This window comes from Barbus barbus, assembly GCF_936440315.1.
Source record: "Barbus barbus genome assembly, chromosome: 5".
Taxonomy (NCBI): domain Eukaryota; kingdom Metazoa; phylum Chordata; class Actinopteri; order Cypriniformes; family Cyprinidae; genus Barbus; species Barbus barbus.
Genome location: NC_136733.1, coordinates 8488016 through 8506610, shown reverse-complemented (window position 1 = coordinate 8506610; position 18595 = coordinate 8488016). Strand labels below are relative to the sequence as shown.

Below are 18595 nucleotides of genomic sequence, written 5' to 3'. Positions count from 1 at the left end.
AATACTAATTGAACTTAGCTGGACACACTTTCCTTATTTTTTCACAACAAATGGCCAAGCAAGCGCAGACACTGACAAGATACGCGAGACAAAACGAGACCAAATGCAATTTTTTTGTTTTTAAACACAAAAATGTGTTCTGTGTTCATTCACTGGTTAATGTTACATTTAAAAAATGTGTTCATATTCTTCCATAAAAGTCTAATTATTTGCTCCACCTCAGATAATACATTTCTTTTTCAGATGATGTCACAAAGCACCAGCCAATAACACCCACTTTTCACAATCCAGTCAATTCCTGATTGATAAAAATCAAGCACGCCTTGCATTTTCTTTCATTGACTATCCTGTTTCATTCTAAAATACATGATGCAAAATTGGTTTGTGAACAGCATTTCATGTTGACTTTAAACTAGCAGGTCAAGGAGATGGACATTACTTTGAAATTATTTTTGAGAACATTAACCACAGGAACATGACGGCACAGGAGTCACAACTTTGAGAGCAATAGACTTCATCATTGTCCTATAATATCATAAAATGCTAACAGTTGGTTAAGATGGTAATGGACATGGATAATATACAAACTGTACTATAGTTTACTGAGTGCTGCTTTAGCCAAGAGTCATCCCTTTATGTGTGTCTGCCTTTCAAGAACCTGAGGAGAGTAAATATATGCATTTTCAGAGCATGTGTATTGTTATCAAACACCTTTCCCTGGCATAAAATAAGGTGCTGATGACAGCATGTCACCTTAGCAGGGTATTCTCGACATCCTCTATGGCAAGACACTGTAAAGTCACGAGCTCTGCTCCAAATCCTAGTGAACAGCCTTGCTCTCTGCTATATACATAAGCAGTGTCCTAAACGAAATGTAAGTCTTTTAATGCACCACTTCCTATGAGAAACATGACAAATGCTTACAGTTGATTACTTCAGATAGAGTCTGAGGTTATTCTGATGTAGCAAATTATGTAGCACACATAAATATTGCCTGAAATAGTCACTGAGACAGAGCTGTTTTACTCCATTCTTTTCAGAATTGATTAATATTTGAAAATATTTATCAGTATTTCTCACAGTGCAGTCTGGGATTGCCCAATCCTTGAGGGGTGAGATGCCTTGCCAAAACAAGATATCTTACCAGACACCATCAAATCTGGGAGTCCGGTGCATGTCGATAGCTATGTTTCCATCCACTTATTTTGGGGTATTGCATAAAAAAAACACATGATGGAAGTGCCAAGATGCGCAAAAATTCTAAAAACGTATGCATTTTTTTATCTGATAAGAAATGTGAATAAACTATGAATAAATTCCTTGATGTGCATCAAAAAATTCATGTGACTTTGCACAATGAAATGGCATAACTGGACTAACCAGTGGACCGATCTTGTTGCACAGCGTCTGAAATGTTGTTTTAGTCATTCTTAAAAGCTTGAGCCAATGATAACCTTCCAAAACGGTCTTTCACAGTTGCATTTCCAAACAGCAGGCATCCGCCTCCGAATGCAGGATGGCATGACTGTGTTTATAGCATTTTGTCTGCGTGCTCTGAGCCGTAAGTAATTTATTTTATGAATGTGGCTTCTCCTACTGCAGCAAATGACCTTTTCTTTGTCATATGTGGCACCAGTTTTCAGGAAGTTACGTTTTTGTTCTCTTTGTCTCACTGGATGGAAATGGTGCTTTATTCATAAAAGTTTTGTGCAATATTTAAATTTTGCGCATAAATTAAATTTGCAACTTTGGGTGGAAACATAGCTAACGATGCCTAGATAGGCAGCTCAACTAGAGTTTGGAACAGAGCACTGGAAAACCTAGTGGATCTGCTCCAGTAAATCCAATAAGAACCAGAATTGTGTTCTGTTGTGCATTAAACCCTGGTTGATTCTGGAAAACCAAATCCAAGAATCCCATATTAGTGTGCATGTACATCTAAGATTATTTCTTAGTGTTTCAGATTTAGTCTTGTGCAGTTAGAGAGGAATAGGAGAAGAATATGAATAGAGTGACTACACAGAACAGGCACAAACAATTTAGTCTGCCCTCTTGTGTTTGCTAGAGGGAGCCACATACTAAACGCTTACTTCTGCCCTGCAACATATAAGACAACATCTCCAAATAACATCAAAGGACAGTAAATGTACAACGACATCACAGACCCAGCAGAAACCTGCGACCCCAGCCTCGAGCTGATATCTTTCTCGAGAGAAGGTGCTGTGCTTAGCTAAGGTTCCTCTGGCTTGGTTGCATCTTTTCCTGAGTTAGAGCTGTCATCCGTAGCGACGGGGTCAGCGAAGGACCCGGCGGTCCCACCGGCCAGCCTGCTGGAGCTGGAATGTGCAGAGGTGTCTTTGGAGTGCGGTTCATTGGGGTTTGCTGTCTTCCCTTCAGCTCGTCTGGAGCTCCAGCTGCTGCTCTGCTTCTCTTCAGTCTCAGGGATGGAGTCACAGGAGTCGCTCTTCTTCACCTCATCATCAGACGTGAAGTCGGAGCTGTCAGACGGACTCAGACCAGCTGCGGCGGATGCTGGCAGTTGAATCTTAGGTGATATTAAAAGACAAGAAACATTAACTTAATTTAAAAAATATGTGATATTTATATAGTATATCATAAAATTTTGTATTGTGAATTAGCATTTAATTTCATCTTTTGAGTTTTCATATTCATTTTAATTTACAATTCTGTATTTTTGTGAACATTTGTCATTTTGATTATTTTTTATAGAACAATTTACTATTCATATAAAATGTATTCATATAAAAGATTCCAATAAATCTACCATTTATTGAACATTTAGACTAAATATATTTTTAAAAATCTCAAAAACGTCACATAAAATGTATCATATTTGATACATCAGGCTTTTATAGTGCATATAGTGTGATGTTTTTTTATTGTGTAGACCTGCTTGTACACACTGTACAGCACTTTTTTGGATCAATTTATATTGTGTTTAAATGTGCTTTATAAATAAATGTTGTTTTTGTTGTTGTAGAATATGGAGCTCATACTTGAGGATGAAAAACAGCAAAAATATACATTTGGTGCACATTGATATTTATATGGACAAAAAGTTGGATGAAATACGAAAAGCTTATAATGTAAACCAATGGGATCGGACTACTTACATAAAATACAATTTTTTTTAAAATGTATAACATATAACGCAATATGTAATATTTAAATGCCAAAAATATAATACATTGCAATACAAACCCTGATGGATCATATTTTATACATTTTAACATGATTTTTTTTTTTATGATGTATGGAAAATCAAGTAAACCTAAATTCCTTCAGACCAGTAAGTGTTCATCTTAAAATCTTACTAACAATTAGCAACAACAACAAAAAGTTATATAACTTGATAGTAGTATAACTTTTACTTTTTTTTTCATCTATTATTTCTATTTTATTTCAGCTTTATTTAAACAGGAAAAGCAAAGTTGGCACACCACAGCTCCAAAAGCAGAAAAATATCCATCTATGTTCCCACCACAGGTGACACCCCGAGCCTAAAAGCTCTTCATCATTTCAGGTTTATTTCAAATTAAGAAAATACATTTAGTAGTTGATAACTGATTCAAAGTTAAGACAAACTTCAAGTATCTGAGAAGAGTTTTAAGGTGCATATTTAGTACATGCTGGAATTAAAGAGTTAAAGAGATTGAGATTACCTGGAATGGCTCAGTGACGCCAACAATGGAGCTCATATTGTTGCTATAATAACCCAGTATGAAGTCCCCAGAATCCTTTGGCAATTCTTCCTCGGTAAAAATCACCTGAAGGTTCCGAATCAAAAACTCTTAATTAAAATTCACAAGCTTCAATATGTGACTTAATGAACACAAGTGAATGTATTTTTCTTGCAGCTAAATGGATGTATGATTTGTCCTTACTTGGTGCTCCTGTCTCAAGAAATCAGACTCTTCCTGCTTGGACCAAACATAACTCACATAGTCTTTATGATGTTTAAACCCAACCTGTGGAATTACATTTTTGTACTTAAAAACACAAATCAAGTGACAAAAATGTAATAAATTATATATATCTAAATGCTCAGAACTGTTGAAATTAATGAAATAACCTTGTAAAGCCCAATCCAGTCCCAAGAGCTTCGAGCAAAGTTGGGTGCCACCTTGAATTTGGCCACTGCATCTGATATCTCTCTCCATTCATCCTCTACAAAGAGTGTTACTAAAGGCATGTCCACCCTATATGGGAACTGCAAGGACCATCACATTAAACACAGTGCACAAACTCAACATGAAAGTTACTCTCAAAGTGTATACATTCGTGACAGGTGAAACAGCAACCTAGTACATTCATATCAGTATTCAATGTGTAGCTTGGCATTAAGGGATTACTTCACCCAAAAATTTAATTCGTTGAAAATTTAATCCGCATCAGGCCATGCAAGATGTAGTTTGTATCTTCATAGAAACAGATTTGGAGAAATGTAGCATTACATCACTTGCTCACCAATGGATCCTCTACAGTGAATGGGTGCCGTCAGAATGAGAGCCCAAACAGCAGTTATCATATGAAGTGAAAAGCTGCATGTTTGTAAGCATTAAATCCATCATTAAGATGTTTTTAACCTCAAACCAAAGCTTCTGGCTAAAATACAGGTCCAAAATCCATAATAACGCTTCCTCTGGTAATAAAGTTCATCGCCTGTTGTCCTCTCACATCAAAATACATCCACATATTTGTTTAGAACTGTTTTGGACTGCATATTTCTCTCCTGATTCAGACGAGATGGCTCTTTCACTGCAGTAAGCAATATTATGTTAGAGGACTCTTATTTTAGCTGGAAGCAACATTTTCAAGTTAAAACGTCTTAATGATGGATTTGTTTCTTACAAACGCACAGCTTTAGGCTTCACAAGATGTTAACTGATGGACTAGAGTGGTGTGGATTATTGTTATGTTTTTAGCAGTTGTCTGGACTCTCATTCTGATGGCACCCATTCACTGCAGATGATCCACTGGTGAGCAAATGATGTAATGCTACATTTCTCCAAATCTGTTCTTATGAAGATACAAACTCATCTACATCTTGGATGGCCTGATGGTGAGCAAATCTCACCGCACTCAATCTCTCGATATTTCTTATTACCCAAAGAAGGAAATAGTCATTATAACTAGAGCCATGTTAGCGTGCTTACCTGCAGAGTGAAAATAGAGGAGACGGGCTTGTGGTCACTGACGGTGAACTCCATGTGACTGCGGTAAAAATGCTGTGACACACAAGTTCCACTGGTTAGACCTGACAAGGAGCTGCGCTTTGACGTGCTGTTGCTGACCTGAGCCATTGGCCTCAACCTCCAAAGAATACGATCAGTCCAGGCTGGCTTACGCTTTTTACCACTGAGAAAGATAAAGATTTGCTTAAATAACAACGCAATAATAACAGTAGCACTGCAGGAACTAAATACTACGGATTTGCAGGAATAGCAGCATATGTGACCCTGGGGGCGTATTACAGAAAGTTTCTTATCTTAGGTCTTAACTTAAGATGTGATGTGTTAAATTAGGATTTTTCGCAAATTCGGATTACAGAAGCAAATCTTAACTTAAATTGGGATTCTTATCCTATCTTACAAAATAGTATCTTATCTCTAGTTAGGAAATCTTAAATGGCATAATCAAGCTCGACAATCTACTCTCAGGTCTGTTACCAAGCAACCAACACTGCTGATGAGGTAAACAAAATAATAGAAGCTACTTCACTTTGAAAATCGCCTTTTGCAACAAAAAAAAAACGTAAGGCATTAGTCACTTGCACTACAACCAGTAATGCTCCATGATGCTTTTGTTGGTCTCTGTAATGGTGGTTGCAGTTCCTGTGCTAACTGTCATATCATGCGCAGCAGTCTGTGATTACTTATTTGTCATCAAAATGTAACACATCTTCAAGGTCCTCCAATAGTCTTTCTACCATTAAACATCTCCGTTCTTATTAATAATTAATAATAATTATTCATAAATGTAATGCCATTGTCGGACAGCACAGTTGTAAGCGTTTTTCCGTTAGCTTTCAAATAAGTTTGAAGTAGGACAGCTGTGGGGTTGTCCTAAAGTTAAGACAGTTTTTAGGGGGTTTTGTCAAGTTAGGAGGTTTCTGTAATACCCCTTTCCTATCTGTAGTTAAGATAAGATAACACACTTAGGAAATGCTGTTCTGTAGTAGCTTTTGTCCTAAATGTGGTCCTAACTGAAATTATCATGGTAATACGAATTTGCGAAAAATCCTAATTTAACATAACATATATCTTAAATTAAGACCTAAGATAAGAAACTTTCTGTAATACGCCCCCAGGTTTTGTGGTCCAGGGTCACATATATATAATGGAATATATAATTTTACTTGGTCACTTTGAAAGAAAACTATGGAAGCTTGTTTCCGTCAGAGAATAAAAAATTCAAAAGGTAATCGCGACTTTATATCTCGCAATTCTTACTTATTTTCTAGCAATTGCAATTTTATAGTTTGTCTCATAATTCTTACTTTTTGATGATATAAACTTGATACAAACTTTTTTTGTGTATAAACTTTTTTGTCAATTGTGTGTTTTAAAGTCAGAATTGTGACATATAAACTTGTAATTGTAAGAAAATGTCAGAATTGTGAGCTGACATTTTTTCTCAGCACTGGAAATTATACCTCGCAATTGCAAGTTATCATCTCACAATCAAAAATTGCTTGAAAAAACTCACAATTGCAAGAAAATGTCAGAAGAGAGTTCATATCTCACATTTATGACTTTTTTTGACATGCGATTGTGAGTTTAAATCAGAATTGTGAGATAAAAAGTTTGGGCAATTATTATTATTATCTTTTTTATTATTCAGGGAAACAGACTTTCACAGAAAAATTCTACATTTTACATAACTCCCTCCCCAATACAAAAAGAAACAGAAACAGCTGTTTCGGACAGCAAATTAATTTTACAATTAAATAAAAAATAGAGGTTTGCTATATTGTACATATCGCTTCACGTGAGTGTACTCCATTTATGTGAAAATAAAAAAATGAACCCTTTACAAGTTTTTAACTCTTTTTAGTCCATCTGAATCTGTTTAGAAGCATGATTTGAAATGGAGAATTAAATTTCTTTACCTGGTATCATACGTGTCTGTACCCACATCAAACTTATACGTAGGAGGGAATTTAAGCGGCCCCTCGTGGAAGCCTTCAAGCACTGTCTCACTGGCTTTAGCCATGTTCAGCTGCAAGACACAGAGAGAGAAGATTAAAAGAGGACAAAACTATATTACTGTCAGTATTAATAATACTAGCACAGGGAAATATATAGGTTAAACAAAAATATATATTGAATTGTTTTGTCCACACCATGACCCAGAACTAAAGGGCACCCAAATGCCTTATACAAAACAGTCGCTCTGACTTCAATGGCATTTCATATTTTCATAATATTGACAATGTTATCTGTGAAAACATGGTCATTGACATTTAGAGGGACTCACCTGGTCTTTTTCCAATAATGTGGACAGTTTGTTATTGTCAATGGCTGATTTCACAACTTGCATATCCAGGTCCTCGATTCGAAAGTTCAGGTCTCCAAACCAGAAAACCACACTGCAAACATTTGTCCATGAGTCACATCATACAGTTTTCAATATAAATTTCGAGGTCATAAGGTTAGTTTAATTAACTTCCATTATGGATTGTGTCACCTTGGGCAGAGGGTCACATAATCATAATAAACACTACTAACCCGATCTCATGAGAAAACAACAAATCTTACAAATTGTTGAATTAAAATGCATTTGTACAATTTGTTTCATTTAAAATGTACAATTTGCAAGGAAAAAGTAAATCTAACCATCATTAGAGCGTGAGCAGGTGGTACAATAACATACAAACGAGACATAAATTGACCACTAATTTGCTAGAAAATAAAATTCCCAATTTGTAGTAAATTAATCCATCTCTTGGTAAAAGCAAGACAAACGATGCATATGCCATCATGGACAGATTGTGTAACAAAAAAAGCATGAACAGCACTGAACAATGTAAAAAAAACTATTAAAATATTTAGCCTTGTCATTGCAATATCAAAAATATTATTAATTCATATTTTATTGTAGATACATGTTGTTTTATTTTAATTTTGCATGAAAAACAAGTTGAGTCACAACTTTATGTCCAAGATAAAATCTGGGACCAGAGGCAAAAACAGTTGAGAAATGCTTCCCTGGGGGAACTATAATACAACGCACCATCTGTTGATGAGATAAATAATTATGAATTATAATAATTGTGCAAAGAATTTTGGCACACTTTCTTAAGGTCCTGATGGGAATGAAATATAGCTGCAGTAAAAGCAATAATGTGTTTATACTTTAATTGTATAGCGCGCGCGCGTGTGTGTCTTACTCGTGATCCAGGACGCCTGTAGCTGCTTGTCCTTCAAACTGCTGCTGCTGCAGGATGCTTTCAAAGTCCTCCATGCGCTGGTCTGAGTTCTCCATGTGTGCAGGCAGATGACAGTTCAAGAAACAGATCCAATGGCCAAACACGTTCATGCGAGCACTAACGCCTCCTTTATTCCCCTAAAGAGTAAGAGGGTCAGAGATCAGTTAATTTTTCTAGACTTTTTTTTCTCATAATGTCCTGATCACCTTAGAAATTCTAAACAGTTCTATACTGTTTCTTCATAAGAGTATTTCTCCCCAAACCAAAGATGCTGTGCAAAAAAAAATATATAAATTTACGCTTTCATGTCATGCATTTCATGTCAAGCATATTGGCTGTTTATGAGCACATAAAAATGCCTTATTCTTCATGACCATATTATAGATCCCTTAATCCTACCCCATACCTATACTTAACAACTACCTTACTAACTATTAATAAGCAGCAAATTAGTTATTTTTTAGGGAAAATAGTGAATATGTGTTCCTTATTCTAAAGTGTAACCAAGACTGCAATAGTATATAGATGACACTAAATAACACTGGTCACAGTGTTGCCAGATTGGTGCGGATTTTAATTTGATTGTGAGGGTAAATATTGGCTTGGGCGGGTGGACAAAATTTGGGCTGGTTTTTGGTCAGTTTGGTGGTTTTCAAAACATATAAATTGTATAGGCTAATTGGTTAACAAACAAGCCCAAGTGTGCATATATAGCCTATAGCCTACTGCATGCGTCCAATCAGTCATCACAACGTTACTAAACACACACGCACACTGCAAATATGACTGGTGCTGATGTTGATGTCACGGCCGCACTTTTAGCCAACTAGGGATCAGCAGACAGACGTGATGATTCATGAGTGACGGGATTTTAGCATGATAACGGATATGATTTTGAATGTATAGCTGTAAGTGACCATAATGCCTATATAAGTTTGATGGTAAAGAGTGGAGAGTGTTTTAACTTTCAAAACGTGAATTACACATGTTGAGGGAGATGACATGAAGGCTATATCACTGCAACTCTGAAATCAGAGCACAGTTCTATTATTTAATCAAAACCTATTTATATCTATACAATCCTGTCTTTTATCTTTTAAACGGTCCAGAATGGTATATCCTTTAAAGATGCTGGACTTGTGGAGTCACGTGACATGCTCATGAACCTAGTCGCACTTGAGTAGCGCTCCGTACGTTTGGCCCCGTTTTATTTTAAGTTTTATTCATTAATAATACTTTCCATGATGGCATACAATGGTAAACAGCAGGAGTTGTCTCCGTTGGCTTCTCCGATTAAGAAGAAATCCAAGCCACCGACCGCGAGCGATATGATGGACAAGATGACGAACACTGTTACACACTTTGAGGACATTCTAAGAACCGAGTTGACGGCGATGCGGAACGAATTCGCTTCTCACATGTCCGTAGTTCAGTCGCTATGCTCTAAACTAGATCGTCTTCAGGGGAGATGAGAGAACAAAAGAAAGTTGTCGCAGATCACGATAGGCGAGTAGCCGCGCTCGAGCAACAGGTTGTGGATTTACAGGACTGCAATAGGCGCAGCAATCTGCGTCTGGTTGGATTGACTGAAGGTTCCGAAAAGGACGACCCTATGGGCTTTTTGAAAAGATTGCTACCGACGTGGCTCCCGTCTCTGGCAGGCAAAGAGATTGAAGTGGCGCAAGCGCATCGCGTGTACACAAGCTCTCCTCTAAACCACAGGTTTTCATCTTTAAACTCCTGCGGTACACGGACAGGGAGCTCATTCTACGGGCCGCCAGACTTCATGCCCCGGTGAAAATATCCGACGGAGCAACGCTGTCTTTCTTTCCAGATTATTCTCCGGTCACCGCAAAAAGAAGAAATGCATTTGCGCCCATTAGGAAGGAAATGAGAGAAGCTGGCATCCAGAATTTTCTCCATTATCCTGCAACGCTGAAGGTCATTCTCAGTCAAGGTGAACCTAAAATGCTAGACTCCCCAGAAGAAGCAAGAGATTCTTCTGGGGAGATTTTAAACTCAGATCCCATTCATCCACCAACTCTCAGTGAACTCCAGCTGGACATTTGCAGTCTAATCGGAGAAGAGATGCTCTGAATGGTTAGGTTACTGGGTCTTTCACTGTTCACTTTAATGTTCACTTCTTAATTCATAGTTACTAGAAGCTTTCATTGTGCGTACAGTATTGCTTACTGATTATGATGTTATTTTATTTATGTTTTATTCCTTCTCTTTCTTTCTTTTCTCTTTTTTTAATAGAGATACTACCTAGTCAATATGTGACTATGGGGCCAAATGTTGGTGCTACAGTAATGTGCATGTTTTTGTTGACGCCACGGACCATATTAAGGGCTGCTGGCAGATCAAGGTTTGTTCTTGGTTTGATCTGCCATAGTTCATGGGAATGTGTTTATGTTTTTTTGAATGGTAACGAGGAGGGTGGGTTTAATGGTAGACTCAACTGGTTTTATTTTCAAACTTGTATTTTGTCTTATTATGCAGTAATTATGTCTGATACCTATGACTGACCTTAATATTCTGAGTTGTAATTTTAATGGGCTAAATGGCCCTCACAAACGTACAGGTTTTCTGGATTTTTGACGAAGAAGAAAGATTGATATAGTGTTAGTTCAAGAATCCCATTTGAAAGAGGAGGATATACACAGGTGTAATAATAAGTTTTATGAAGTGGTATCTCACTCATCTTCTGACACTAAAACTAAGGGTGTCCTAATATTGGTCCGGAGGATTTTAAATATTACTATTTTAGATCAAGTTTGTGATACAGATGGTAGAATAACACATAAAAACAATGGTGGAGAATATAAATATTGTATTTCTTTAAGTTTATGTCCCTTGTACTCCTGACCCTACTTTTGTCAACCTGTCTCTTGAATCTTAATGAGGATGTGTATTTTCATATCAGGTATGGGGTATGTTTAAATTGGGTATGTTTAAAAACCCTAATCATCAAATGATTAATTGGAAATGGCTACATAGGGTTTACTTGATTCCAGTGAAACATTTTTATACGAATCTGTCGTCTAATCTCTGTTCCCAAGGAGTTTCAGGCAGGTTTTTTTTTTATTTGGGAGTGCCTCTCTCTCTCACCTTTTTGGACTCTTACAGGACCTATCATATTTGTTGGGTACTGAGATATGCAGGGACGTGCACAGGGGGGTTGCTCAGGTTGCCCTGGCAACTGCCCATATGCCCTTTTCGACTCACGTTGCCCTTCCGAGGAAAAAAAAAACAACATCGTACAATGGATGCAGATTTTCACGTAGGCCTAGATTAATAATAATAATAAAAAAAAAATCGAAAAGCCTCATTCACTTCTATTCGGGCACCGAAAGTGAAAGTCAGTAGGGGAAGGGCAAACTCTGTTTACGTGGCTGCTGCAGCGCTGCACGTGAGGGGCACCTGAGCTGAGCCTGCATGAGCGGGCGCGAGATTGTCTCGGTTGTCGGGTGAGGCGTCTCAACGTTGTCAGAAACGGTGAGTTAGTTTTATGAAATGAATTAAAATCTTCATAAACCCAGGCTGCGTTTGCCACGTTTAGCCTAAATAATCAGACGGATAGCTAGCTTGCAGACAAGCAGCTTAGCTAGGCTACTATTTTTTTGGTAGGCATTAGGCATACTAAGCTACATGTCTGTCTGCTAATAGTTAGTTTCTCATATTTCGTTTTAGCAAGAAGAATGAATGATGGAAGTAATGTATCACATTAATTATTTTATTCAAAATGGTTAAATGCCTAAATCCTATCACATTTTGGGTATTGTTTTGAAGCCAAGATGCCCACTGAAAAGAGGCGGATTCAGGAGAGGGAGAGACAATTAAGGGAGGCAGCAAAGGGCACCACATCACTGCAGGGTTGGCTGCGAAAAAGCCAACCAGCAGGTGAGACAGAGACTTTGCACTGTAATAAAGATAAGATGACATGACACTGTGTAGGCGAATTGTGACCCTGGATCATGCACGGGTATATTTGTGGCAATAGCCAACAAAACATTGTATGGGTCAAAATGATAGATTTTTCTTTTATGCCAAAAATCATTAGGATACCCAGATAGCAGACGGATGTGGGCCACTTCAGGCATTGATGCGGCACTGGTGGCCTTCTTATGGCCCGCACCAAATGTGTCTGAGCCTGAAGTGGCCCACATGTAAAATGGCAAATATGGCCCAAAAAATGTAAATCACATCTGGGCCATTTTAGGCAAAGATGCGGCACTCATGACAATGTGTAATCTGAATCTGAGCCTAAAGTGGCCCATATGATAGATAATAAACATGGCCCAAATATGACAAACCAAATGTGGGCCACCTATGGCAAAAACGTGGCACAATTGACAATGACTAATCTGGATGTAAACCAAATATGGCCCACATATGTTTCAGCAAATGTGGCCCAATTATCTTTACTTTACTTACTTTTACTTTACTTTTGTCATTTAGCAGACGCTTTTGTCCAAAGCGACTTACAAATAAGAAAAAGTAACTAAAACTAAAAAGTTACAACTCTATAAATACTATCTACCCACATATTTAAGAAAATAAAGAAATTAAATAAAATTAACACATGCATATAACAACAACATTTCAATAATAAACATATCAATGAAAAAATTAAATAAAAAGCTACTACTATCCCTTGCCGGTGTCCCTGCCCGGTGGAGTCGCACGGTAGAGTCGATGGTCTTTACACTCTTTACTTTTTTACTTTTGTCATTTAGCAGACGCTTTTGTCCAAAGCGACTTACAAATAAGAAAAAGTAACTAAAACTAAAAAGTTACAACTCTATAAATACTATCTACCCACATATTTAAGAAAATAAAGAAATTAAATAAAATTAACACATGCATATAACAACAACATTTCAATAATAAACATATCAATGAAAAAATTAAATAAAAAGCTACTACTATCCCTTGCTTAAAACATATCTGGGCCAGGTTGGGCAAAGATATGGCACAGTGGCACTGGCTCATCTGGATGTGAGCCAAAAGTGGCCCACATATAATCCTGAAAATGTGGCCCAGTTATCTCAAAACATATCTGGGCCCGGTTTGGCAAAGATATGGCACAGTGGCACTGGCTCACCTCGATGTGAGCCAAAAGTGGCCCACATATAATCCTGAAAATGTGGCCCAGTTATCTTATAACATATCTGGGCCAGGTTTGGCAAAGATATGGCTCAGTGAATACTGGCTCATCTGGATGTGAGCCAAAAGTGGCCCACATATAATGTCGCAAATGTGGCCCAGTTATCTTAAAACATATCTTTGCCAGGTTTGGCAAATATATGGCACAGTGGCACTGGCTCATCTGGATGTGAGCCAAAAGTGGCCCACATATAATGTTGCAAATGTGGCCCAGTTATCTTATAACACATCTGGGACAGGTTTGGCAAATATATGGCTCAGTGACCACTGGCTCATCTGGATGTGAGCCAAAAATGGCCCACATATAATGTTGAAAATGTGGCCCAGTTATCTTAAAACACATCTGGGCCAGGTTTGGCAAAGATATGGCTCAGTGACCACTGGCTCATCTGGATGTGAGCCAAAAGTGGCCCACATATAATGTTGCAAATGTGGCCCAGTTATCTTATAACACATCTGGGCCAGGTTTGGCAAAGATATGGCTCAGTGACCACTGGCTCACCTGGATGTGAGCCAAAAGTGGCCCACATATAATGTTGCAAATGTGGCCCAGTTATCTTATAACACATCTGGGCCAGGTTTGGCAAAGATATGGCTCAGTGACCACTGGCTCACCTGGATGTGAGCCAAAAGTGGCCCACATATAATGTTGCAAATGTGGCCCAGTTATCTTATAACACATCTGGGCCAGGTTTGGCAAAGATATGGCTGAGTGACCACTGGCTCATCAGGATGTGAACCAAAAGTGGCCCACATATAATGTTGAAAATGTGGCCCAATTATCTTATAACACATCTGGGCCAGGTTTGGCAAATATATGGCTGAGTGACCACTGGCCCATCAGGATGTGAGCCAAAAGTGGCCCACATATAATATTGAAAATGTGGCCCAGTTATCTTATAACACATCTGGGCCAGGTTTGGCAAATATATGGCTCAGTGACCACTGGCTCATCTGGATGTGAGCCAAAAGTGGCCCACATATAATGTTGCTAATGTGGCCCAGTTATCTTATAACACATCTGGGCCAGGTTTGGCAAATATATGGCTGAGTGACCACTGGCCCATCAGGATGTGAGCCAAAAGTGGGCCACATATAATATTGAAAATGTGGCCCAGTTATCTTATAACACATCTGGGCCAGGTTTGGCAAATATATGGCTCAGTGACCACTGGCTCATCTGGATGTGAGCCAAAAGTGGCCCACATATAATGTTGCAAATGTGGCCCAGTTATCTTATAACACATCTGGGCCAGGTTTGGCAAAGATATGGCTCAGTGACCACTGGCTCACCTGGATGTGAGCCAAAAGTGGCCCACATATAATGTTGCAAATGTGGCCCAGTTATCTTATAACACATCTGGGCCAGGTTTGGCAAAGATATGGCTGAGTGACCACTGGCTCATCAGGATGTGAACCAAAAGTGGCCCACATATAATGTTGAAAATGTGGCCCAATTATCTTATAACACATCTGGGCCAGGTTTGGCAAATATATGGCTGAGTGACCACTGGCCCATCAGGATGTGAGCCAAAAGTGGCCCACATATAATATTGAAAATGTGGCCCAGTTATCTTATAACACATCTGGGCCAGGTTTGGCAAATATATGGCTCAGTGACCACTGGCTCATCTGGATGTGAGCCAAAAGTGGCCCACATATAATGTTGCTAATGTGGCCCAGTTATCTTATAACACATCTGGGCCAGGTTTGGCAAATATATGGCTGAGTGACCACTGGCCCATCAGGATGTGAGCCAAAAGTGGGCCACATATAATATTGAAAATGTGGCCCAGTTATCTTATAACACATCTGGGCCAGGTTTGGCAAATATATGGCTCAGTGACCACTGGCTCATCTGGATGTGAGCCAAAAGTGGCCCACATATAATGTTGCTAATGTGGCCCAGTTATCTTAAAACACATCTGGGCCAGGTTTGGCAAAGATATGGCTCAGTGACCACTGGCTCATCTGGATGTGAGCCAAAAGTGGCCCACATATAATGTTGCAAATGTGGCCCAGTTATCTTATAACACATCTGGGCCAGGTTTGGCAAATATATGGCTCAGTGGCCACTGGCTCACCTGGATGTGAGCCAAAAGTGGCCCACATATAATGTTGAAAATGTGGCCCAGTTATCTTATAACACATCTGGGCCAGGTTTGGCAAAGATATGGCTCGGTGACCACTGGCTCACCTGGATGTGAGCCAAAAGTGGCCCACATATAATGTTGCAGATGTGGCCCAGTTATCTTATAACACATCTGGGCCAGGTTTGGCAAATATATGGCTCAGTGACCACTGGCTCATCTGGATGTGAGCCAAAAGTGGCCCACATATAATGTCGCAAATGTGGCCCAGTTATCTTATAACACATCTGGGCCAGGTTTGGCAAATATATGGCTCAGTGACCACTGGCTCACCTGGATGTGAGCCAAAAGTGGCCCACATATAATGTTGAAAATGTGGCCCAGTTATCTTATAACACATCTGGGCCAGGTTTGGCAAAGATATGGCTCGGTGACCACTGGCTCACCTGGATGTGAGCCAAAAGTGGCCCACATATAATGTTGCAGATGTGGCCCAGTTATCTTATAACACATCTGGGCCAGGTTTGGCAAATATATGGCTCAGTGACCACTGGCTCATCTGGATGTGAGCCAAAAGTGGCCCACATATAATGTTGCTAATGTGGCCCAGTTATCTTAAAACACATCTGGGCCAGGTTTGGCAAAGATATGGCTCAGTGGCCACTGGCTCATCTGGATGTGAGCCAAAAGTGGCCCACATATAATGTTGCAAATTTGGCCCAGTTATCTCAAAACATATCTGGGCCAGGTTTGGCAAAGATATGGCTGAGTGACCACTGGCTCATCAGGATGTGAGCCAAAAGTGGCCCACATATAATTTTGCAAATGTGGCCCAGTTATCTTATAACACATCTGGGCCAGGTTTGGCAAAGTTATGGCTAAGTGACCACTGGCTCATCTGGATGTGAGCCAAAAGTGGCCCACATATAATATTGAAAATGTGGCCCAGTTATCTTATAACATATCTGGGCCAGGTTTGGCATAGATATGGCTGAGTGACCACTGGCTCATCTGGATGTGAGCCAAAAGTGGCCCACATATAATGTTGCAAGTGTCGCCCAGTTATCTTATAACACATCTGGGCCACGTTTGGCAAAGATATGGCTAAGTGAGCACTGGCTCATCTGGATGTGAGCCAAAAGTGGCCCACATATAACGCTGTAAAAAGGCACAGTTCTCTCAGAATGTATTTGGGCCAGTTTTGGCAAAGATATGCTACAGTGGCACTGCCTCAGGTGTGAGCCGAAAGTGCCACCCATATGGCATGGCAAATATGGTCCATATAATTCATAATAATTTGGGCCACATTTGGAAAATATACGGCACAGTCAGCATTGGCTAATCAGGGTGTAAGTCTAACTTGGCCCACATTCGAAATATGCCCCCCAAAAATGTAAACCTACGTGGTAAGTCCATTTCTGGCTTAGATGCAACACTTCTGACAATGGCTAATTTAGCTTAAAAAGGACAGACTTTGAAACTGCCTTGAATTTTTTTTTAACAACATTTAACAATATTTTTTGGTATAGATGCAGCAGGCACTTAGGCTGTGTGTCGTGTCCACCAATGCGGTTTTTTTTCACGCGACTGGTGTGTTTATTCAATTGTTTTCAATGGGAGTGCCGCGTTTTTAAAACGCCATGCATTTTTATGGCTATAAAGCGCTGAACACTCAGCGTTTTTTATAGATCGGCGAGAGTTAAAGAATGTTAAACTTTGGTTAAAACGCTCATCACTGTCACTTTCTACCAGACCGTCCAATCACAATGGAGGAGGGGCGGGAAAAATACCACACCGACCAACTGTCACAACATTCTTTCTGTACAACATCAAATAGCAGAGTAGATGGAAAAATTATATTTCTGGTTTCCGAACATACGTGTCTATACCATATGACATCCGTACTATACAAACATTATTAGTATTATACAAATTATCAGCGAAATCAGTTACAAGTAAACTGTGCTACGGATATTCTGTATAGCAACAAAGCGTCTCAAAAAACAAAAAAAACAAAACAACAACAAAAACGCTGCACTGCCAAAACACTTTCAATCGCCCACAGCTAGGCGTTTTCAGCAGATTGCCTAGCATTTTCGGCTGGCTAAAAACGCTTTGGTGGACATGTCCTTAGGCTGGATGTGAGGCTACATGTACTTACATCTATAACATATATGCTATTGCTGACATATGTTTTGTAGGTAGAGTGTCTCGAAAAGTTCAAGTGTCTAAGTTCAAACTTATGAAGAGTTTTTTATGGTTTTGGGATGTGCAAGAAGATACTTTAGTTGCTGTTTGTGCAAAGCTTGGGGCACAATGATTTTGCCAAGTACTGTATCTACATATTTTTGTTGATCTTGGAACATCATTCCTGTCCATAAAAATAGTCCTAACCCTAACCCTACAATCAGAGGGAAATGATAATAACACTGATCTAGAAGCATGGTTGAAAGCCTAAACTTGGCATAACTTCAATTCTAATTGGTCGATATGAATGCTGTTCCAGGATCAATAAAGATGTTGAGCCAGGAACATGTTGTAGCCTACTCGGTGAAACCTTGCTTATCTTGCTAGCAGTGTCATATAGGCCTAACTTCTAAAGCAGACACGGATAAACTTCCAATGAGGCCTCAAGATGAGTTAAAATTATGACAATTTAGTCAATCAAGATATTTCTTATTATTTGGCTATTTTTATAACAAATGTACTGGATTTGTTGTGGAGAAGAGGACTATAAGGAGACATTGAAGTCAAAAAGGTTGTGATTCACTGTTCCTATGTGTCTCAAGTGACCCCACAAAGGGTAATATTTGAAACCCCCTTAAAATATTCAAATATTTAAAAATAATCCAATTAAAATATTCAAATATTGAAAATATATTAA

The 18595-nt window shown here is 38.9% G+C and overlaps 1 protein-coding gene across 1 annotated transcript; it reads right to left on the bottom strand.

Annotated features, from left to right (window-relative positions):
- Window positions 1-2094: 2094 nt before the first annotated feature.
- Window positions 2095-8583, bottom strand: LOC306870511 (phosphatidylinositol 4,5-bisphosphate 5-phosphatase A-like). Its single transcript, XM_079417818.1, has 8 exons — window positions 8414-8583; window positions 7501-7612; window positions 7133-7242; window positions 5178-5379; window positions 4094-4231; window positions 3906-3989; window positions 3684-3788; window positions 2095-2545 (listed from the first exon to the last, which is right to left on the bottom strand). Exons 1-8 carry the CDS (start codon window positions 8560-8562, stop codon window positions 2231-2233), a joined length of 1215 nt encoding a protein of 404 aa, XP_079273944.1. The 5' UTR covers window positions 8563-8583; the 3' UTR covers window positions 2095-2230.
- Between the last annotated feature and the right edge of the window lie 10012 nt (window positions 8584-18595).